The 24,914-nt window shown below is 39.4% G+C and overlaps 1 protein-coding gene across 1 annotated transcript in view; it reads left to right on the top strand.

Moving 5' to 3' along the window:
* Nucleotides 1-24,914, top strand: part of LOC109431083 (chitin deacetylase 1) — a 104,827-nt gene that overhangs the window by 49,377 nt on the left and 30,536 nt on the right. Inside the window, exons 3-4 of the mRNA XM_029862422.2 lie at nt 13,101-13,212; nt 13,311-13,438. Of these exons, the coding sequence (XP_029718282.1) occupies nt 13,101-13,212; nt 13,311-13,438 (240 nt within the window). The remainder of the gene's footprint in view (nt 1-13,100; nt 13,213-13,310; nt 13,439-24,914) is intronic.

Below are 24,914 nucleotides of genomic sequence, written 5' to 3'. Positions count from 1 at the left end.
AAACCGACAAAATTCTTAGAAAAAAATCTTACGCTCATTGATGGAGCTCCGGGATGTATGCTTGCAGAAATTCTCGAAGAAATTCATAAAGGAATACAGAAAATAATTTTCAACTTTCCGTCAGTCAGTTGGCCAGTACTATCAGCATCACGCTGATGCTGAGTCGAAAAAAGTCGTGGTTTTTCAACGTTTTGTACAAAATACAACGGCGTGATTATTTAAGAGTTAGAAGAATATATTTATCATTGTAAAATATGTTTATCTGTAATTTTGATTATCCCTAGCTACGCCACTGGTGGTACCTACAGTCCCAGACCGCTGTGATTTGCCTCCCTCCCGTCCGTTACCAAAGCACAGAGATTTGGGAATAATCACTGACTCTAAGACTAGATTGACGTAATCCTTCAACGGCTGAGAGCTGTCCTGGCCATGTCCTTGCAACATTTGAGGGATGGAAAAGGAAGATTGGTTGGACACCTACGAAAGGTATGCAGGTATGACCTCTACGTTCTCCCAGGCCTAGGTGTCACGGAAAATCGGGAATTGTTAGTGTAAGGGTTAAGTCCAAAGGTTACGTTTGGCCAACGTTTAGGCACCACAACGATGTACAGGAACAGACTAACCAATTTATACGAATTCCAGTACTCTCGAAACGAGATTGTTGACTTCCATTTGCGTGTCCAGGACATTCCCTGGCCGCTAGCTTTTTTTTTTAATTCGAGCCATCTCAAAATTATCAGTAATTAGGTTTTCATCCACAATTATCAAACTTGGTTCCCACAAAAACCACAATTTCACCAAATACCTACATCTCCAAGAGTACCACTTCAATCTGATCATAGAATTTTACACCTAATAACAACATGACTAATTTTCCGGATATGCCTGAAGCAGTTCCGGTAGGGAAAGAGAAGGACTTTCTAGAACCATATGCTGCTATACAGTGTAGTAGCTAGAAATGCACAAATTTTCACTTGTATCCAATGCAAATAAACATCATGCTAAGAGCAAAAAAAACCTGGGATTTTTTTATGAATCCCTCCAGGGACACCTTCACAAATTCCTCCAGGTATTTATTCAGAAACTTCTCTACGAATTTCTTCTTCGTGACTGCTTTCATGGACGTCTTGCGGAGCTCCGATAGTGAATGTTTCAGCCAAGAAATGCTTCAGGAATTTCTCGCACGATTCCTTGAGAAATGTTTACAGATATTTCTGCAAGGATGCATCGACGAGTTCCTCCAGGAATTTTCCCATAGCTTCCTTCACTAATTCATAAATTCCTACAGAGATTTCTTCTAGAATTCCTCTAGGGATTATACCAGGCATTCGTCCGGGAATTTTCCCTGGGATATCTTCGGAGGTTCCTCCAATGCTTTTTTTTAAGATTTCTTCAGGTATTTCACCAGAGATCATTTTAGGTTTTTCTGCAGGTATTCCTTCAAAGATTTATTCATTGATTTATCCATATATTCTTTTAAGAATTCCGCTAGAGATTGCTACAATAGTTCCATATGGAATTATTTGAAATATTTCTGTAGGAATTTCTTCCAGTGTTTTTTCAGAAAGAATTACTAAAAATTATTCTAACAATAATTCAGGTATTCCTTAAAAGTTTTGTACAAAAAGTTCTGTAAGGAGTCCATCCAAGGATTCCTTCAATGAATCGTCCAGAAACTACTGCAGACATGGATTCCTTCAGATTTTTTATAGGTATACAGCTATTCTTCGTTAAGAAAGCTCTCCTAGTATTTTCTTAGGAATCTCTCATGGTATTGCTCAAGTATTCCTTCAAGAGTTCCTCTAAAGATTCGCTCGAGAATTCCTTCTGTATTTTTTTTTTTTCAGGAACAACTTCAAAGATTATTCCAAAAATTCCTTAAAGGATTCTAGGAACTCTTCTTGGGAATTTCTCCTGGAATTCTTTCAAGAACTTCATCACCAGGAATTAATTTAGGTCTTCCTCAAGGAACTGTTTCCGGACTTGTTACCGGGTCTTGTTTTTTCGTAACAGATTCGCTTAGCAATTCCGCTTGGGATTGCTACCGGGATACCTCCTGAAGAAACTTCTGCAATTGCTCCTGGGATTCCTTATGGAACTTCTATAGGGATGCCTACAGGAGATCTTTCGCGAACTCTTCTTAGGATTCCTTCATGGTTTCTCCAAGAGCTCCTACTGTGATTTCTTCAATTCCTCCTCCTGGGAACTCTTCAGAAACTTCTCTTGGGATTTCCTCATGAATTCTTCATGGGATTCCTCCAGGGATTCCTCCAAGAATAACTGTAGGAATTTCTCCGCGATTTCAAGAATTCTTCCAGGACTTCTTCTGGGAGTTCTTGCAGGAATTCTTCCAAAAATTCCTCCAGTAATTCCAATAGAGATTCCTCCAGAATTTCTTCTAGAGATTCCTCCAGGAATTCCTACAGGCGCTCCTCCAGAAATATCTTGAGGGGTTCCTCAAAGAATTCCTCCAGTGAATCTTCAAGAAATTCTTCCACGGATTCATCCAGGAATTCTTCCATAAGGATTTCTCCAAGAATTCCTCCGAGAATTTATGCAATGATTCCTCCTGGAATTCCTATAGAGATTCCTCCAGGAATTTCTCCACAGATTCCTCCAGGAATTCCAGGAATGTCTCCAGGAATTCTTCCAGGAAATGCTACAAGCATTCTTCGAGGAATTCCATCTGGAATTCCTCTTGCGAATCCTTTAGAGATTGCGATATGGATTCCTCCAGCAATACCTCCCAGCATTTCTCTAGAAGTTCCTCCAGGGATTTCTATATGGATTCCTCCAGAAATTACTCTGGGCTTGCCTCCAGGCATTCCTTAAGAAAACCCTCCAGTGAGTCCCCCAAGTTTCTCCGAGAATTCATCGAGGAATTACTACAGGAATTCCTCCAAGAATTCCTTCAAGGATCTGGATCTCCAAGATCTGCTCCAGAGATACCTCCAGGAATCCCGTCAGGGATTCCTCCGGAATTTCGTCCAAACATTCCTCTAGATATTCCTACAGACTTTACTCCAGAAGTTCCTCCAAGAGTTCCTCTAGGAGTTCCCCCAGGAATTTCTCTAAGTATTGCTCCAGGATTTCATCCTGGAATTTCTCCAGGGACTCCTCCAGGAATTCCTCCCAGAATTCGTTCAGGAATTTCCTCGGGAATTTCTTCAGAAATTTCTCCAGGGATATCTTCAGGAATTGGTTCCTGGGTGAAGTAATTCCTCCAAGAATTCACTTACAAATTCGTACAGTAATCCCTCCAGGAGTTTCTTCAGGAAATCTCCCAGGTTTTTTTTTCAAGAAGTACTCCAGGAGTTTCCTTAGAAATCCCTCCAGGAGTTAATTCAGGAATTGCTCCAGGGATTCCTCCTGGAATTCCTCCACAAATTCCTCTAGGAATTCATCCAGGGATTGCTCCAGGAATTTATTTAGGAATTTCTCCAGGGATTCCTCCAAAAAATCCCTCCAAGAATTCTCTAGGGAATTCTCCAAGAATTCCTCCAGGGTCTCCTCTTCAAATTCCTCAAGGGATTTCGCCAGGAGTTGCTTCAGGAATTTCTCCAGGGATTTTTTAAAGAATTCCTCCAGGGATCCCTCCAGAAATTCCTTAAAGGATTGCTACAGAAATTTCTCTAGGAACTCATCAAAAGATTAATTCAGAAATTTCTCCAGGAACCCCTCCCAAAATTTCTCTGTAGAAACTTCCAGGAATGCATCCAGGAATTCCTCCCAGAATTATTCCAGGAATTTCTTTAGGGATTTCCAAGAATTCCTCCTTGCTTCAGAGATTCCTTCAGGGATTTTCTTAAGAATTCATCTAGGGATCCCTCAAGAAGTTCCTCCAAAAACTCCTAAACGGATTCTTCCAGAAATTTGTCTCGGAATTCTTTGAAAGATTTATTCAGAAATTTCTTCAGTGATTCCTCCCGGAATTTCTGTTGGGAATCTTCCAGCAATTTCTCCATGAATTCCTCCAGGGATTCCTCGAGGAATTTCTCCAGAAATTTCTTTGGGGATTTCCAAAAATTCCTCCAGACATACTTTCGAAAATTTCTCAGGGATTCCTCTAGAAATTCCCCCGGGAAGTCCTCCTGAGAGTGGCGAAAATTTCCCATTTGGAGGAGAACGTGTCTCTGGAGAGCCAACCGACTGATACCTCCTGAGATTCCTCCAAGGATTCTTTCAGAAATTCCTCCAATAATTGCTTCAGAGATTCATGCAGCAAATTCCATCGAGAAATGCCTCCAAAGACTTCTCCAGGGATTCAACCAGAAATTCCTCTCGGGATTCCTCCCAGAATTCCTCTAGAGATTCCTCCAGGAATTCTTCTAGGGATTGCTCCAGGAATTCGTCCTGGATTTTCTCCTGGGATTCCTCCACGGTCTCCTCCTTAAATTCCTCCAAGCATTCCTTCAGCAATTCCTACAGTAATTCCTTGAGGAATTCCTCCAGTGATTCATCCAAAAATTTCTCCTGGGATTCATATAAAAATATCTCCTGGGATTTCTTCAAGAATTTTCTCCAGGAACTCTTCCGTGGATAGTTTTAGAGGAATGCATACTGGAACCAGGAATTATCTCCAAAAAATCTTCCAGGAGTTTATCCACGGATTTGTTCAGGTATCCATCCATGAATTTCTTCAAGAATACCCCCGGGAATGCCTCCAACGATTATTTTAGGACTTATCCTAGCATTTCTTCAGGAATATTATCAAAGATCTCCTTCCAAATTTTGTGTAAGGATTTCTCCGGAAATTTCTCTTGAAATTTCTTCATGAAGTTGCCTAAAAAGTTTGCAGGGATTCCCTCAGGAATCAATCCAGCATTATTTTCAGAAGTTTGTACAGGGATTCCATCAGATATTCGATCAAACGATCAACGATCAAATCTGACTATACATGTCAATGGTTGCTCCACCGTGAATGATCTGAGCTGGTACCAATTGCACTGAGATCCAAATGAATAAGGGCTGGGACACTCCACTTATTCTCAAAGTGCAATTCAAGCAGCTCATACATTTTAGATCGATAACGGCGCCGGCCACGTCCTTTTAGTCAGTTGGGAAGGGAAAGGAATGTTAGAGTGTGCTGGTTGTTGCTACTAAAGACCGAGAGCACCTCTGCATCCCCACAACCAGCACGGACTGGGGTATTTGTTAGTTAAACGGAAAGGATGGGAGATCTGGGAGTCACCGTTGGGTCGGTGATGCGATCCATGGATAGGGTATATTTATAGTGTTTGTAAAGCCTTCAGTACACGCTTTGCCAAGTGTGCAAATTTTTCCGCACGCATAATCCAACAGGCCAACAGTGGTCTCAACATTGACAAAACATCGAAAATGTCAAGCGTATGCCTTTGCTGTTGATGCGTGCGGAAAAGTTTGCACACTTGGCAAAGCGTGTACTGAAGGCTTAAGGTGATAGATTGTGTGGTGATTACTATGAAGGACAAGCGGCACAGTTCGCTTTGGTTGCATAACCTGAAGGCGTTATATACCTACACTGTGCTGTGGAAGTTGGAAGGAAGGGAAACGAATTTTTGCAATTCGTTTCTGGTTCTAGCGATGGCTATGAACATATGAATATACAAGAGTTGTATATGTAGAGAAGAGAGAGAGAGAAAGTGGATAGAAAGATACAAAGTAGGATGAAAGGGACGGGTCAGGGATTGAACCTATGACCTTCTGCATACGAATCAGAAGCGGTAGCCACTAGACCACCAAGCCCGTCACAAAAATTAGTTGTCTAAAAAATAGTGTTTTACCCGAACGGTTCTAACTTATCGATAAATTAATCAATCGAGCCCAAATTTGTACCAACGATGCACATATAATAGGTTGACAAACAGTCAAAATTTCAGATTTTTTAATGCACTCTATGAAAAGTTATAGCATGTTGAACTTTTTTGTGAGAGAAAAAAAGCTACCTATCCCAAACATTTTGGCCACCCCCGGTACGTCCTAAGATTTCTACAAACAATTTACTGAAGATTTCTTCATTACCAAACATCTTTGCACCCAAGTGTGGGATTTAGATGAAGTGCACTCATACGTTCATGTAATGAGAGGTTCAAACTGACATTACGGGGGAGAGTCCTCAGAATTTCTTTCTGAAATTTCTGCTGGGATTCCTTCTGAAACTCTTCTAACGAGATATTTTATTCCCAGAGCTTGAAGTAGGCTTAATCAAAAATTTTCAAAATTAACGAGGATGCTTCGGAAATTCTTCCAAATGTTTCTACAATAAATCTTTGAGAAATTCCTTCAGTTATTTATTTAGAAATCCCTGCACTGATTTTTTTTAGAAATTGCTCTTGCGTTTTTATCAGAAATATCTCATGGGGTTTCTTTAGATATCCCTGTAGAATTTGTTCAGATATTTCTCCATAGATTTTCAGAAGTTTCCCCAGAAATTCCAGAAAATTACCTAAAAAATTCTTTAGGGATTATATGAAAGAATTTCAAAGGAATCTCTGGAAAGTTGTCTTAAAAAATCCCTCGACAAAAGTCCTGGAGGAACCTTTAGAGATTTTTGGATGAATTCGATGAGTCCTGATCCTGAAGCAACTATTTTGAGAACAATTCCTAGATGAATTCTTAGATAATACCCAGGAGAATATCTGAAGAAACACATTAAAGTACCCCCATTGATTTCTGAAAAAAATATTGGGCTTATGGAGAAACTCTGCAAGTAATTCCAAGAAAAAAAATGCATGAGAAATCTCTGGAAAGATTCCTGGAAAAATCTGTAGAGGAAATCCTAATGGGATTTTCAGAAAATAGCTGCAGAAATCGCAGACATTGATCCTGGAAAAATTATTGAGGAAATCTTTCAATTAATTTTTGAGAGATCCCTGGAAGATTTTCTGAAGAAATTGTGAAGAAATTTCTTGCACAATTATTCAAGGAATTTGTCAACAAAAATCCTCCAAATATTTCCTGGAGAAATGTATGAAGGAAATCCTGCAGATATAATAAAAGAAAATCTTGAAGGAATCACAGACATAAAAAGTAATGTTAAAAGAAATCTTTGAAATAGTACCTGAAAGAACTAAATAACCCTCTGCAAATATTCATAGAAGAACTCCATGAAGAACGCTAAGGAAAGGGTGTTCAAATTAGTAGGAATTGTTGACAGAATCTTTGGGAAAAAAAACTGAGAGAATCCCAGAACCTATGGAACTCCTAAAAGAATTTCTTGAGAAATTTGGAAGAAATCCCAAAGAACACTCTTGGAGAAAATCCTGACAATATTTCTGGAGAAATTCTTTCAAAAATATGTGAAGAAGCATGTACTTATGCAACAATCCTTGAATGTATTTTCTCTAGAATCCCTTAAAGAATTCCAGGAGGAATTTCTAATGAAATTTCTGAGGAAACACGTGGACCAATTTTAATATTAATCTGTTGAGAAATGTCCTGAGTAACTACCGAAGAAGTGCCAAGAAAAATTCTTGTGGAAATTCCTGAATAATTATCTGGAGAAATACCTGAAGAAATCTAGGGATGCTAAGAGTTCCCAACTAACAATCGCAAACCTCAAAAGTATGCATGCTGAATTGTTGCATTATAATAGTAATGATAGCTGAACTAAAATTATTCTGCACAGATCACTGTACTAATTCCTTTTTAATTGCAAAAGTAACCAATGTTCAACCTTTCGTTTCAGTATTAATAATTTAAAACAAGAGTTGATTAAGATTTCCATTCGATTTGCAGTAATTCCTAACAACATAGTGTAACAAGATCTTTTCTGCTTCTTGTTAAGGCTACAAGTCAGCACATGTATCTGTATAATGTATTTTCACAAGTTGAATAAGCGCTTTCATTTCATCATACTGCGACTCAGAGCACAGGATGAAAAACACATGTTTTTTTTACTGAAGAGCAGTTTAATTAATATGTTGTTCAATTGTTAATCATGATATTGTGTGCTAATTCACCACTGCTGAATAGGAGTCGAGGTGTGATCAATATGAAACCACGGAAAGTTTATGTTTTGATTTGAGTGCTTCAATTCAAAATCTCTAGGAAGGCGCAGATAGGAAGGCATGCGGCTCGCAATCGACGGGTCTCAAGTTAGAATCTTGATTTAGGTGATTTATGTGTAGTTATTTTTTCATAGTAGTTGTTCATAGCATAAACTCTCGTGAAAATTGAAAAAAAAATCGAATTTTATGTATTTTTAAACATTTTTGCTAAAATTTTTGCTGAATAACAGCTTTACTATATTTTTTGAAAAACGCTTTTAACAACAAATACTTCAGTTAGTTCACAACACTAAGGCCAATAGTACACAGGGTCAAATATTTGACAAGGAAAGAACTCAAGAAACAACATCAGTTTGACACTAATGAAAATTCGATCGAGTCAAACAAGTTGTTTGAGCATTGGTTTCTTTTCGGACAAATATTTGACCCTGTGTCCTAACAGCTTAAGCTTTAAAATTTCTCCAAATTTGTGTGAACAAACCCCAAACAAAGGTTGTACTTGAAAATTTTCCAAATGTTATTCAGCATCGTTCTGAATTAATTCGTCATAAAGAGGCTTGTTAAATGAGTGATTGTTAGTTGATTAATTTCTCCAGGAATTTGTCCAAGATTCCTCTGGGATTGGGGGATCCTGGGATTCTTCCAGTAGTTTCTTCTGCGATTCCTAATGAGGTTTAATTAGGGATTTCTCCTCCTGACGAAATTTCTCCACGAACTCCGTTCGAAACCCTTCTGGGAGTACCAATTGATTGATTTAAGTATCTTTATTATAGAGACTTTCAGCCCTTGACGAGAGTACCAAGATTTCTACAGGAATTCTTTCCGGGATTCTTCTAGGAATTCATTTCAAGTTCTCCGGGAATACGTTCTGAGGTTCCTCCAAGAATTTGTTTCGAGAATCCTAGAAATGCCTTTTCGTGAAGAAGCTCTTGAAGAAGCCCTAGTAGGAACTTCTGGAGGAATCCCAGAAAGAACTCCTCATGTAATCTCAGGAAAAAATGAATCTTCGAAAGGTGGTTCTCCAGAAGAAACTCCACGGGGAGTCTCAGAAGTATCTAATAGTACTTCTGATCAATTTCAGAAAAAAAAGCTGGATGAATCCCAGAAGGAACCCCTGGAGGAATCTCGGAAGGATTTCCTGCAGGAATCTCAGAAATAATTGATGGAGATCTCCCGAAAGGCATTCCTAAAGAAACCGCTTAGAAAGAATTGCTGAAGGAATCCCGTAAGAAGTTTCTGGGGGAATTCTAGAAAGAAGTCTTGGAAAAATCCCAGAAGAATCCCTTTAGAATATTCATTTGGCTCCTGGAAGAATCACAGAGAGAACTTCTAAAATAATCCTGATCAAAGAATCTTAAAAAGAACTTCTTGAGGAGCGTTTGAAGGAACACCTGGAGGAATCTCGGAACCAGTTCCTGGAGGAATCCCAGGAAAATTTCCGCCAGAATCTAGAAGGAGTTCCTGAAGGAATTTCAGAATTTCAGAAGAAAAACTGCTGAGTGGTTTATTTTTCATTTTGACTTCCAAACAATGGGATTCCTGGATGCATCGTGTTACGAATTCCTATAGACAAATTTCAGGAGGTATTCCTGGAGGAAAGTATTCCTGGAGAAATCTCGGTACTTCTAGAAGGACCCCTCCCCTGGAGAAATTCTAGAAAGAACTCTTGGAGGATTCCCAGGAAGAACAATGTTCAATTGTATTGAAAACACCCATTCTTACTAACTTCTAGGTCTCTGTTTTTAGAAGTGTTACCCAACTTCTTACAAGTCACATACTGTTTAAAAAGGACTAGAAAAAGGAACATTTTTTTTTAATTTCATTCATAAAATTCTATGCCATATTCAGTTAATGCAGTAATTTCGATCCTAAACGATATCTAGCGTTCATTCCCAGTCATCTAGGTCGATCAAGAAAGGAAGTTGACATGGATTATCATTGTCAAAATATATTTTAAATATAGTTCCAGTGCATCCAAAATGATGAATTGTGGATTTGTGTTAGGATCGTTCCTTTCTCGGAAGTGATGGAAACCTCTCGACAACAGCTTGATAGTTCAGCAGCTTCATGACTGTAATTTTATTATAATTCATGATTTCATGGTCACAATTATCTTAATTTACTTACATTTAAATGTCACGACTATCTCTCCGAAATACGACTCACCTAACCTCGTATTACAATGTGGATAAATTTTCACATAATTTAAGAAAATAATAATCTTAATGGCATATCAACTAATGCACTTTTCTCTATCATTCTAATGACCGCTCAGTTGACAAATCATCTCTTTTTGTTCCCTCATACGTCAACGGCAAAGGTATGTAATGGAGAAGGCTGGAGTCACTAAATACTAGAGGAAATCCCTTCGGTATTCCCCCAATTTGAATTATTTTTGGGTGAAGATTCAGATTATGCAATGATCAGGCCATTTGACGTAATGCCATTCGACATAATGCCGTTTGGCATAAAGCCATTTGGCATAATTCCGTTTTTCAATACGAAGAGCAGCCTTCTTGGTATGAATTAGCATAATTCTTGTGATGCCAAATGGCCTTTATGCCAAATGGCTTTATGTCAAATGACGTAGAGCCGTAATAATAATCCAAACAATCCTATTGCTTTAAGTATTAAATTTACATTTAGAAAACCGAAAAGTTTCTCCACTTTTCGAAAAATAAATCCATGATCAAATTATAAATTATGTTTTTTGGAAGTGCTTCATACCTTATGCCACAAAGGTTCAGCTTATTGCACGCAGTGGCTCAATTTCCCTAACAGGGGAGAAAAAAAAGTGCTTTATGAATGTCTACAGAAATTCTCAAATAAATCTCGGAATCACAACTCCAGTGCCTCTAAAAAATTTAAAAGAATTTCGCCCTTTCTCTTCGTCACTTGCTTCGTCATGCCAATGTATCACAGTTTTGTTGAATCCCACCCTTGATCCCACCAGTTAAATTTTTCAAACCAATCTCCCTAGTCAACTATTAACAGTATGTTCGCATCCTACCACGCGTTACTGAGCAAAACAATCCTCAAGGCGAGAAAATTATTATCCGTCTGCTTGTAGAACCAGAGCCATAATAATTATTATCAGCGGAAAAGTTTCGCCCACGACAGACGGTTAATCACAGCAAGCTTAGTCGCTACGTTACTCTCCCGTGGGACTAGGGATGTAGTACCGGTAATACCGGTACCGAAAAAACCGGTATTACCGACCAATTTTTGGTATCGAAATACCGGTACTGACTGAACCTTGGTACCGGTATTTTCGGTACCGTGAAATATTTCCGAAGTGCTGAGTTCGGTCATTTGTATAGCCAATATGTAATAGAAATAAACGAAAACATTTAAAACCAAGTACTTTCATAAACAAACATTTCATATATGCTAATCTTGTTAGATTAGGGTTTCCTGTTATTATTTCGGTTTTTAGAATCCGTTGCATCATAAAGGAAAAATCAGTTAAATTCCGTCTTCACTTTGCAGCTTCTTCATCTTCTTTTTCTTTATGGCACGACGTATTGCACGACGCATTGGAACTTTGAGCACTTTCACAGTTATTAATTGAAGGGCTTTCTTTGCCTGCCATTGCATGAATTTGTACATTGTGTGGCAAGTACAATGATACACTATGCCCAGGGAGACGAGAACGGGAATCGAACCCGCCGTCTCCGGATTGGTGATCCATAGCCTTAATGTAAGGTTTTTCCTGTTTCATTTTAGACCGACCAAGATACTGACTGTAAAACTGCGCAGAAGCTGAAGAATGGCTCCAAAAGAAGTTACATACAACTCATTTCTGTCTATATTTTTTGTCTATCTATATTTTTTGATTAATTTAGTATTTTCTGGTTAGCTTATATGACATCCCTGAATATCGGAATTCAAAAATACCTTGTAAATTGTAGATATTCTGTGCAAAATAGATTATTCTTCATTTTAGTGAAAAATTTCCCAGTATCGGTATTTTACCGGTACTACCGGTACTGTCAGCTCCAGTACCGAAATACCGGTACTCACCAAAAGCGGTCGGTACTGCGACCCCTACGTGGGACTCAATCATCGCCGCCTTCTGAGTTCCTTTCACTATGCTACCTTACAAGCAAACATCGTTAAAGTCTTATGTCCCGTTGGTTCCGGACTCCGGTTCGCCGTTCGGTTCGGGATTAGGTGCGCCGGTATCCAACCAACGTAAGACTGAAGGATATTATTTTCAAAGTATTAAAGATAATCATAAAATTTTACGTTCCATCCCCGGGTCGGTCGGGTGGCCTGCGGCTAACAGCTTCTTCGGTATTCAAGACCACACCGAAGGCCTTGCCGAAAAAAAATCCGGAGAGTAGTACTAGCTAGTAAGCAAGACCTCGACAATCGCCCGTGTTGTTCCTCCCGGTCGCACGGCCCCGTAGGCAGAGTTCTCTCGATGGCAGAGGCAAAGAACCTGATGCTGCTCATTTTTATTCTTTTTCTGTTTTTTTTTTTGTCGAAGCTAGGGAACTTTCCTTTTGTGTGCATTCGGAGCGGAAAAAAGGCTTAACTTTCTTCCAAGAGACCCCGGTTAAAAACGCAGTGTGCCATGATGAAGCATAATAGAAAACTGCAAGAGTGCAACTTGAACAAAACGTTGGTATTCCTTTTGAATTGGAGCCTGAGCTGCTGCTGGTTTGCCGTTGCCATGCCACACGACACAGAGAGTGCAAACGGAAGCGGTAGCCTACTGCGAGTACTGGTTCCATTCAGCGGCAAACGCTTGTCGTTGGTCGGAATTGGAGCAGCAGACACACACCAGAAAAAAAAAACGAAGGCAATTTCCCGGTTCATCCAAGCGGCGGCTGTCTGAAAATGTCTTATTCGGGATTAGGAAGAAATTTCATGCAGATCTCACATACAATTCACACTGTGTGAGCCCGTGGAACCAGACGTTCTCAGGAAGGCTGTCAGGATCAGCGTTGGCGGTTGCAGCAGAAGCAGCAGAAACGGCAGCGTGTTGAGAATTTAAATTTATTTCAGCAAATTTAATTTTCACTCTTCGCTTCGCACCCTGCACTTAACGAAGTAACATATGACTAACTCTGATCCTTTTTTTCATTCTTTTTTCTTCCATCCCAGTGCGTAGATGGTTTCCCGTACATTAACCGGTGTCCATCCGGGCTGTTCTTTGACGATGTGCAAAAGTTCTGCACTTTCAAGAACGAGGCCAAGTGTGGTCCACTGGCAAACCGTAAGTACCGTACCGACGAAACCCCCTTTTTCCGGATGCCTGGATTTACGGCCATCAGCACTCTCATCTCATCTCTTACAATTTCATTTCTCAAACAGAGCCGGCCGCGACCACGGAGGCGCCAGTGGATCTGGCGAAGAAGTGCAATCCCGCCGAGTGCGACCTGCCGTACTGCTTCTGCAACAAGGACGGCACCCAGATCCCGAAGGGACTCAATGCTGACGAGGTAAGAATTTGTTTTTTTTTATCTAAGCAAGCTTGGGGAAACATAAGAATTATTATGAAAAAATCATTATCCATCGGAAAAGACGTTACTGAAACATAACAATCATATCAGGAGATTTATCAAAGGCGGCGTTAGGGGTTAAATCCCAAGTGGAATCCTCAGTGTCAGGAGGAAGATTCAAGGAAGATTGCAAGTGGTAGTCGAAATACGCGTTTCTGTCAAGGGATTAGCAATTAGGGCGGAATTAAAAGGTAAAACTGATTACACCCCAACTAAGAATCATTCATTCTACAAGCATTTTTATGACGAATTAATTCAGCACGATGCTGAATAACATTTGGATAATTTTCAGGCTTATACTTTCTCCAGATTTGTTCGCACAAATCTGGAGAAAGTATAAAGCATAGTGTTGTGCACCAACTGAACTGAACTTAACTGTTGTTAAATCGTTTTACAACTATATAGTAAAGCTGTTATTCAGCTTTGGCAAAAATAATAAAAAATAAATAAAATGCATTTTTTTCAATTTTCACGAGATTTTATGATCGGCAATTATGATGGGAACAAGTATTGTGAAATAATAACTACACATAAATTTACATGAGAGTTAACAACTGAACAACATATTAATTCAGCTGCTGTTCAGTAAAAAACACGTGTTTTTCATCCTGTACTCTGAGTCGAAGTATGATGAAACGAAAGTGCTTTTTCGACTTGTGAAAAACATATTCTACAGAAACATGTGCTAATTTGTACATACACTTAACAAGTAGCAGAAAAAGGTATTGTTAAACTATTTTGTAAAGGAATTACTGCAAGTCAAATAATAATTTTATTAAACGCTTGCAAAGTGTTTGAAATTTTCATTGTTATTACCGATACGAAAGATTGAACATTGGCTACGTTTTTAATTGAAAAAGCATTTGTACAGTAATGTGTACAGCATAATTTTAGTTCAGCTATCATTACTATTATAAAGCAACAATTCAGCATGCATGCTTGTTTGCGGCTTGCGATCGTTAATTGGTACTCGTTCGAAGAGGGCAATCTGCTTAGAGGGTTCGAATAGTCGGTACAAGAACATTTTTTAGTCAAATAGACTAGAAGCAAGGGCGTAGCCAGCTTTTTGGTCAGGGGGGCAAGCACCCTTGGCAAATTTGTGGCTACTAGCTTTTATAACTAAACGCAACGCGATGAAATCGATTATAATAATATTACACTCTAAAAGCAGTATTTAACCCTTCAGCACTCACGCTGTTGTATTTTGTACAATACGTTGAAAAAAGTTCGCCTGTTCTACACAAACTAGTTCAGGTACTGTTAGCGATGGACAATTTCTGGAAGATTTAGAATTTTAGGGTTGTTTCTTCTTGGGCATTGTTTCTTCTGGACCTAAGATATTTTCTGGTGATTTCTACAAAACATTCGTAAGAAATTATAGCTAAACTCTTCTTGGAATCATCAACTCTTTTGAGGACTAATCCAGAAATTTCTTTATGATTTCGTTAAACAAGGTTTTCCAATAGAACATAATGAAAACCCATCCGAAGATTTTTTTTCTTTCAAAATGTCTACATAATGTTTTCCATGATTAACTGGAGTTCTTTCAGTAATTAATCATCCAGTTTGTACATATACATATGTGCATTGTATATCCCAGGTAACAATTTGATGTTGCTTAAGCGCTTCTGTAGCTTATGCAAATCAGCCTTCATTTGAACAAAAGCTGTGCAAAAGAACTGCAATCGTTTTTCAGCTCTTAAACATCCTATTTTGGTGATTTTATTGAGCCATAAGTTGATTTAAGCTCTCCGGGTTGCTGAATTAAGGTTGTAGAAGCGCTTATATCCAGAATGAGAATAATTTATTATTCTATTTATAGAACAGATAAGGACCACATGAAGCATTGAAGTCGCTTAATCATCTTTAATTCAGCAATTAATCATCAGTTATGCAGCACTAACAAAAAAAATGAAACTTTTCCCACAGAGTTCTTGCCAGAATTACCATTAGGCTCTTGTAGGCGTAGATGTAGGATACAGTTCATAGTGGCTGAAAAAGAAATATATAAATATTTATTATAATTGAGAATCGAACTTGGGTGGTTTGATTTATAGTGACTTACCTTAGCTTTTGCTCCATCTGGAATGGTACGGGCTTAGTGATTCGTGGGAGAACAATTTATATACTGAAATGTCTGATTAAAGGTTGAAAGGCTTTGAACAAAGGCTGTGCTAAGGTTGAATAAGCGATGTAAGTGCTGGATATGAACGCATACATAAGCTGTCAAAACATCATTGTTTTGTTTACAGCTCAGTGCTTCTCCATTTTGATAATCGTGAATCTCTGGTGAAGTCACGCAAAATCAATAAAAAAAAATACAGGTAAATATTCTACAAATACTACTAAGGCGTGGATAGGTACATGTTCTTTTATTTATTTTCAGGAAACGCTGGCAGTTTCGGTGTGAAAATTCCACATCTCTATCGTTTTCTCGGTATTGGTGTTTTATAACCCGTAAGAGATCTTTTAATGCTTGATGCCTAATTTTATGATCAATTGACAATTTATATGCTTTTTTGTTGGTTCATTGTAGAAGTTTGATTAATGGCCGAGTACTTCTGACAAACAATCTATTTCCGCTTCCGACGGCTCATCAAGTTGCGCATCATGAGCCAAGGTGGTGGCTGCCCACGGAACTGAAACCTGCCGATTCTCTTTCCCCTGGTACATAATTGTTTAACACTAGGGATATCATTGATGCCTTACAATTACTCAAATAAAAATATATAATCAAGCGATAGTGTATTATTTGCATATTCCGTGCAGGATGCTTTTCGATATGGTGGCTTCTGCTGCAGTTATGAAATCCAGCGTTCGATGATTGGAGAGGACAAAATCCTTTTTCTATGTTTTTCGAAAATAACACTTTTCCACATTTCTCTAGTATTTTTTTATGTGGTGGTATTGAGAGCCATTTCTGTTGTTTTTTATATTTACTTTATTGAATGCTAAACCACCAATATTGAAGATAAGCTGGATAAATAAATGTAGGGTAGATGGATAATCTTCTATTGAGTATCATATTCAGCATACGATGATAGGCTGTACAAGAGAGACGTTATACACTCAAAAAGCTACTATTCAACTTGATATTCAGCTTTCAGCTTATTCAGCTTTTGACAGCATTAACCAACCATTGTTCAGCTATGATTCTCACTGTTCAGCTATCATTGTTACTGCTTATTGGCAATCTTGGAATGTCCTGGACCTCTATTCTTTTAAGAATAAACCTTCAGCGGAATTGTTCCGAGTACATCCTTGTCGAAATCTCCCTAAAGATTGTTGTAAATATACTCATATACTGGATATACTCATCCCAGAGCATAATCATATAGAAATGTCAATTGACATTTTCCCGGGAGGATCCTTGGAAGAATTTTTAAAAGTATTCTCATAAAAGCCTTGAAACTATCACTGAAGGATACCCTCGAGTTATTCCTGTGAAAATTCCTGAAAAAAATGCCTAGAGAAATTCTTGAAGAATTTTGGTGTAGGTATTTTTGGAGAAATCTCAAATATTGGAATTTTTTAAAAGATACTGGAACTTATCCAAAAAGAAATGTCTGGTGGAATTTGAGAAGGAGTTCCTAGTAAAATCCCTTGAAGAACTCCGAAAGAGTCTTTCCTGGGTGAATTCCTGAAGGATTCCCTGGAGAAATTTCTGAAAGCACTTTTAGCCTGTAAGAATCACTGGAGGACTTACTGTCTCATTTATTGTAAGAATCCCTGAGAAACTTCTGACGAAAGTACTGGAGGGAACCCTGAAAGAATCCCTGGATAATTTTCTGGTTTCTGTATGCATCCTTTTTAAATTACCTTCAAATACTAGTCGCTGAAGGAATTTCTCCAGAAATTCTTGAAATAATTTTCAAAAAATATCATCAAGTAATCGTGGAAACATTCATGGGTACATCCCTGAAACAAATGATTGAAGGATTTTTGAAATTTCATCAGGAATCCCTTAATGAATTTTTAAAGAGAAACTGAGAGGAATGTCTGAAGAAATTACTTCAGGTATTCTTGGAGCAATCCCTGGAAGAATTTCCGGAGGAATATCTGAAAGTATACCTGGAGGAATTCCTGGATGAAATTCTTGGATGAGACCCAGCAGGAATCCCTGGAAGAATTCCCGATGAAATCTTTGGGAGGAATTCCTGGAGAAATTTCTGCAAAAGTCAAGAAGGAATCCCTAGAAAAATTTCAAAAGAGATCTCTTGAGGAATTCTTAGAGGAACTCTCAGAGAAATTTCTGAAGAAATCTTTGAAGGAATTCTAAGAGAAATTCCTGAAGGAATTCCTGGAGGAATCCCTGAAGCAATTCCCGGAAAAATCTCTAGAGAGAATCCTGAAAGAATGCCAAGAGGATCTTCTGAACGATTTTCTGGTGTAATCCCTGGAAGACTTCCTGAAGCAATTCTTGGATGGGACCCAGCAGGAATTCCTGGAGAATTTCCTGGAGAAATTCATGGATAAATTCTTGGAGCAATCCCTGGAAGAATTCCTGGAGAAACCTTCAGAGGAATTCTGGGAGGAATTTCTGGAGAAATTTCTGGAAAAAAAAAACACTTGAGTAGTTCCGGAAGAATTTCCTGGAAGAATCCTTGGAGGAATTTCTGGAGGATTTCCTGAAGGAATCTTTGAAGAATCTCTGATAAAATCCCGTAAAATCCCTGGAGAAATATGTGGAGATCTCTAGAGGAATCCTTGGAGGAATATCTGGAGGAATATCTGTGGGGGAATTTTTAGGAGAAGGAGGAGGAAGAGAAAGAATCCATGAAGGAATCCCTGAAGCAATTCCTGAAGGAAACTTTGGAAACAATCCTAGAAAAATGCCTGCTAAAATCCTGAAGGTATTCCCGAAAAATTTCCTCGAAGAATTTTTGAAGAAATTCCTATAGGACTTCCAAGAGAAATTCCTGGAGATGTTGATGACAAAATTTCTGAGGGTTGTTCAGGAGTAATTCCTGGATCAATTCCCGGAGAAATCAATGGAGGAGTTCCTGGAGAAATTCCTGGAGGAATGCCAGGAGGTATTCCTGTGGGAATTGCTGTAGAAATCCCTGAATGAATTCCTGGAGGAATCTCTAGAGGAATTCTTGAGACAATTACTGGATGAATTACTGGATGATTCCCTAGAGTATCTCTGGGAGAAGTTTCTGAAGCAATCCCTTGAGAATTCGTGGAAGAATTTATGGAGGAAGTCCTGAAAAAATCCTCGAAGGAACCACTGAAAGAATCCCTGGAAATATTCGTGGAGAAAACCATGAAGAAGTTCCTGGAGGAATTCTTTGCGGAATTTCTTGAGGAATCCCTGCAAAAAAAATCCAGAAAGAATTCCTAGAGAAAATCCTGGACGAATTTCTGAAGGAATCCGTGAAGGATTTCTTGAGGAAATTCCTGGATGAACTGCTGTCAGAATTTATGGAAGAATTTCCAGATAAATTCCTGGTGAAATTCTTGGAGATATCCCTGAAGAAATTCCTAGGATTATTTCTGGAGGAATTCCTCGAGCAGACCCTGGAGAAATTCCTGGATGAAATTCTGGAAGAGTCCCTGAAGCAATTCCTGGAGGAATATATGAAGGAATAGCATGAAGAATCTGTGAAAGAATTCCTGGAGAAAGCTCTGCAAGAATCCAAGGAGGAACCCGTGGAAGAATTCCTGGATAAATTCCTGGAAGAATGCATAGGAATGCTTGGTTGAATTCTTGGAGGAACCCCTGAAGTAATTCCTGGAGAAATTTTCGTAGGAACTCCTGTAGGCGTCTGTGGGAAAAATTTTGGAGGAACCCCCTTGAAGAATTCCTGTAGGAATTCTCGGAGGAATGCCTGTAGGAGTTTCTGAGGGAAACACCAGAGAAGCTCATGGAGAAATCTCTAGAGGAATTCCAAGAGGAATTCCTGGCGGAATATCTGTGGGGGAATTTTTAGAGAAATCCCTAAAGGAATTCCCAGAGAAATCCGGGAAGAATTTCTGGATGAATTCCTGATGAAATTTCTAGAGAAATCTCCGAAAAAATCGTAAGGGAATACCAGGAATAATTCCCGAAAAAAATCGCAGATGGAATTCTTTGAGAAGGATTTCTTAGAAGAGTTCGTGGAGGAATCCCTGTAGCAGTTCCTGAAGAAATACCTAGACGAATTCCTGAAGATACTCCGGAAGAAACTTCGGAAGCAATTTTAAAAACAATTCCTAAGGGAATATCTAAGCAGTTCGTGGAGGATGTGCTAAATAAATTCCTGGAGGAGTTTCTTAGCGAATACATGGAGGAATTCCTGTAGGAATCCTAAGAAGAGTTCCAGGGGGAATCTTTGGAGGAATTTTGTGCAATAAGTTGTTCCAGAAAGAATCACAGAAGGAATTCCCGAATGAAGTCCCGGCGAAATTCTTAGAGGAATCCCTGGAGGTATACTAGAGGAATGCCTGCAGGGATTCCCGAAGGAATCTCTGGAAGACTCTTGGAGAAATTTCTAGAAAAATTCCTGGAGGAATTCCTAGAGGAATCTCTAGAGGCATTTCTGGAGGAATTCCTGGAGGGATTTTAAGAGGCATCCCTGCAGCAATTTCCAGAGGAATTTCTAGATGAATTTCCGTAGGAATTCCTGGAAAAATCCTCGAAGGACCACTGACAGAATCTATGGAAATATTCGTGGTGAAATCCCTGAAGAAGTTCTTGGAGGAATTCTTTGCGGAATTCCTGGTAGAATTCCTGGAGGAATCCCTGGAAAAAAATCCTGAAGGTATTCCTAGAGAAAATCCTGGACGAATTTCTGAAGGAACCCGTGAAGAATTTCTTGAGGAAATTCCTGGATGAACTGCTGACAGAATTTATGAAGGAATTCCCAGTTAAATTCCTGGTGAAATTCTTGGAGATATCGCTGAAGAAATTCCTGGGATTATTTCTGGAGGAATTCCTCGAGCAGACCCTGGAGAAATTCCTGGATGAAATTCTGGAAGAGTCCCTGAAGCAATTCCCAGAGGAATATATGAAGGAATAGCAGGAGGAATCTCTGAAAGAATTCCTGGAGAAATCTCTGCAAGAATCCAAGGAAAAGTCCGTGGAAGAATTTCTGGATATATTCCTGGAAGAATGCACAGGAATGCTTGGTTGAATTCTTGGAGGAATCCCTGAAGTAATTCCTGGAGAAATCTTCAGAGGAATCCCTGTAGGCGTCTCTGGGAATCCCTTGAAGAATTCTTGTAGGAATTCTCGGAGGAATGCCTGTAGGAGTTCCTGAGGGAAACACCAGAGGAGCTCATGGAGAAATCTCTAGAGGGATTCCTAGAGAAATTTCTGGTGGAATATTTGTGGGTGAATTTTTAGAGAAATCCCTGCATGAATTCCCAAAGAAATTCCGGGAAGAATTTCTGGATGAATTCCTGATGAAATTTCTGTAGGAATCTCCGAAAAAACCGTAAGGAAATACCAGGAATAATTACCGAAAAAAATCGCAAATGGAATTCTTTGAGAAGGAATCCTTATAAGAGTTCGTGGAGGAATCCCTAGAGGAAATCCTGAAGAAACTCCGGAAGAAATCCCGGAAGCAATTTCTAAAGGAATTCATAAGAAATTATCTACACAGTCCGTGGAGGAAGTGCTAAATAAATTTCTGGAGGAGTTTCTTAGCGAATACAAGGAGAATTTCCTGAAGGAATCCTAAGAATAGTTCCAGGGGGAATCTTTGGAGGAATTTTTAAAATAAGTTGTTCCAGAAACAATCACAGAAGGAATCCCCGGATGAAGTCCTGACGAAATTCTTAGAGGAATCACTGAAGGCATACTAGAGGAATGCCTGCAGGGATTCCCGAAGGAATCTCTGGAAGACTGTTGGACTAATTTTTAGAAGCATTCCTGAAGGAATTTCTGTAGGAATCCCTGGAGGGATTTCCAGAGGAATCCCTGGAATAATTCGTGGAGGAATCCCTGTAGAAATTTGTGGAGGAATCCCTTAAGGAATTTTTGAAGAAATCACACATGGAATTCTTGGAGATATCCTGAAGGAATCCAAAGAAGAGTTCGTAAAGGAACTCCTTGAGGAATCTGTGTTCCTGTTCCTGAAGAATCCCTGCAGGAATTCCTGAAGAACCCCCAGGCAGAATCCTGGAAGCAATTCCAAGAGGAACTCCTGAAGAAATGCAAAAAATAGTTCCTGGGAGAATCCTTGAAGAAATTTCCCTGGAGTTGTTCCTGAAAGAATCACAGAAGAAATTTTTGGGTGATTCTCTGAAGGAATTCTTGGAGGAATCCCAGGAAGAATTCCTGAAGAAATCACTGATGAAATTCTTGAAGAAATCGTGAAGGAATCCTGAGAGAAGTTCGTGGAGGAGCTCCTTGAGGAATCCCTGTAGCAATTCCTGGAGGAATTCCTGAAGAAACTCCAGAAGAAATCTTGGACTCAATATCAAGAGGAATTCCCAAGGGGAACCCTATACATTTCCTGGAGGAAGTACTAGATTATTTCCTGGAGGAGTTCCTGAAAGAATTCCAAGAGGAACTCCTGAAGGAATTCTAAAAAAAGGTTCCAGCAAGAATCCTTGGAGGATTTTTTTAAATAATACCTGGAGTTGTCCCTGGAAAGAACACAGAAGAAATTCACGGGTAAATCCCTGGAGGATTTTTTCGAGGGAAACCTGGAGGAATTCCTGAAGAAATCCCATAAGTAATCCTCGAAGCCATCCCATGAAGAATTCCTTAGAAAATCCCAGGAAAGCTTTCTTTAAAAAATCCTAGAAGAATTTCTGTAGGAATATCTAGAAAAAAAAATGTGCAGGAGTCCGTGTCTGAAATAAATTATGGACGATTTTTATTGTTCGAATCTTTGGATGGACTCACAAAATTTAGACATTTAACCAAGCTTGTTATCTGGTAACGAACACCCCCCCCCCCCCTGCCCACCTCTGGCTTCGTCCATGACTAGAAGAGTTTATTGAAACCACCATAAAACCCATATAAAAGGTATTAGGATTTAGAACGGTTCTCAAAACCCCTACAAGACAAATTAGTCATCAAAATAGTACTAAGGATGTTTGAGATTGCCAACCTCAAAAACACTTGCATAGATAACTGGAGATGTAAATCGTACCCGTAATTCTGTAAATAGGAAATCATTATTATAATTCCTTGACCCGTTTATTAGGTTGATAAACTTTACTAATGCCAAGCAATATTCAAGCTCTACCTTTTTTTTTTAAATCAGCCTTCATTTGAACAAAAGCTGAGCACAACAGGTACAATCCTTTATTCAGCTCCCAAACATCTAATTTTGGTGATTTTATTCAACCTTGAGCTGATTTGAGGTTCATGGAAAGGCTGTTTTAAGGCTTAATATGCGCTTAATCAGTTTAATTGTATAAAATAAAAATGAAAACACTTTTTTGAGCCTATATTTCCGTTATCTGCTTCGGTTTCCAGATGAGATGTTTCGGAATGTATAAATTAATCTGTGGGAAAACTGGGAATTGAACTTCGACCTCCTGATTTATAGTCACTCATCTTAGCACCTACACTGCACACAATTGTATACATATCCTCGAACATAAAAGCATTACTTGTTATGTCTGAATAATCAAAAACATAAGTTGAACTAAGCCTGTATTGAGGCTGAAGAAGCGATGTGGACTTCACGAAAACATGCTTTTTGTGACCTGTCAAAAAAATTTGATTAAAGGTTGAACAACAGATGATTAATTCTGCATGTTGGTGGATGTTTTGAAGCTGGTTGTTCAGATGAACGATGTTTTATTCAACTTGAAATTCAGCCATCTATGTATTGCTGATTAAAGAGGTTGAACAAGCCATACTTCAGACCAATATTCAGCTGTCATTATGTCATCAGCCACTGACCCCATTTACCAGCCACTGTTCAGCTGATACTCTCACTGTTCTGCATTCATTGTTATTTGGCTTGCTCTTGTAGAGGTTTTTGAAACCGTCTTAAAATCTTATACCTTTTATTTTAATTTTAGGTATGATGTTTCCAAGAACCTCTTCTAGTCTATTTGACTAAACATTGTTATTTGGGTTCCCACCTTACACCCGAACCTCCATTTAGGTAAAGAATCGAGACTGCCTGAGTAGATTTTTTACCTGGATGGATTCGTTCTCTTAATGGATTTTAATGTTGCAAAGCAATTTCGAGAAGAACAACAAACAGATGTCAAACAAATGTAAAGGGGAGAGGGGTCAAGGCTTTCAGATGTAGAGGAATGAGAGCCAGAGGGATTTCAATGGAGATTTGAGGAGAGGCAGGTCAGCGACGATTCAGGAGGTTTCAGAGGGCTTTTAGGGGGCTTCATAGGCTCTCAGGTGAACTTCGCGGGGGTTTCAGAGGCGTTTCAAGACGCTGTAGGCCCTCATGTGAGCTTCAAGACGATTTCAGAGGGGCTTAGGATGGAAAAGGATGAGGGTCAGAGGGATTCCAAGGGAGTTTCAAGGGGAGGCAGGTCAGCGGCGTTTCCACGCGTTTCAGGAGATTTCAGAGGGCTTTTGAGGGGCATCATCGGCTCTCAGGTGAACTTCACGGGGGTTTCAGAGGCTTTTCAAGACGTTATAGGCTCTTAGGTAATCTTCACGATGATTTCAGAGGGCCTTCAGAGGGTCTCAGTTATATTCCACGGAGGTTTCATGTGGCTTTTACAGGCGTTTCAAAGCTTTTCAAGGCGTTTCAACACGTTTCAGGGAATTCTAGGAGATTTCAGGGGTTTCAAGGCTTTGCAATGCGTTTCAGCGCGTTTTAGGAAGTTTCCGAGAAATTTTAGGGGACCTCAGAGGCTCTCAGGTGAATTTAACGGATATTTAATGGGAGTTTGAGAGGCATTTCAAAGCGTTTCAAAACGTTTCAGAAATGCTTGAGGAAGCTTCAGAGGCTCGCAGGCCCCTAGAGGATTCATAGGGGTTTTAGAAGCGTTTCAAGGCGTTTCAGTGCGTTTCAGGGCGATTCAAGAGGTTTCAGCGGGATTTTAGGGGACTTCAGAAGCTCTCGGAAGAATTTTACGGAGTTTTCATAGGGGTTTAGGAGGCGTTTCAAAGCGTTTCAATGCGTTTCAATTTGTTTGAGGGCGTTTCATCAAGCTTCCGGGGGGTATAAGGGGGCTTCAGAGGCTCTTAGATGCATTTCGCGGAGGTTTCATGGGGGGTCCATAGGCGTTTCAATGCGTTTCAGGAGGTTTCAGATGGATTTTAGGGGTCTTCAGAGGCTCTCAGGTGCATTTCACGGAGGTTTTATGGGGGTTTTAGAAGCGTTTCAAAGCGTTCCAAGGCGTTTCAAGGCATTTCAGAGCGTTCCAGGGCGTTTTAGGAGGCTTCAGAGAAGCTTTAGAGGACGTCAGAGGCTCGCAAGTGATTTTCACGGAGGTTTCATGGGGATTTCAGAGCGGTTCAAAGCGTTTCGATCAGACGCGCCAACTTGGTCAA

This window comes from Aedes albopictus, chromosome 1 (genome assembly GCF_035046485.1).
Source record: "Aedes albopictus strain Foshan chromosome 1, AalbF5, whole genome shotgun sequence".
Classification (NCBI taxonomy): domain Eukaryota; kingdom Metazoa; phylum Arthropoda; class Insecta; order Diptera; family Culicidae; genus Aedes; species Aedes albopictus.
The sequence above is the reverse complement of the archived record's forward strand: the minus strand, read 5'-3'. Positions and strand labels throughout refer to the sequence as shown.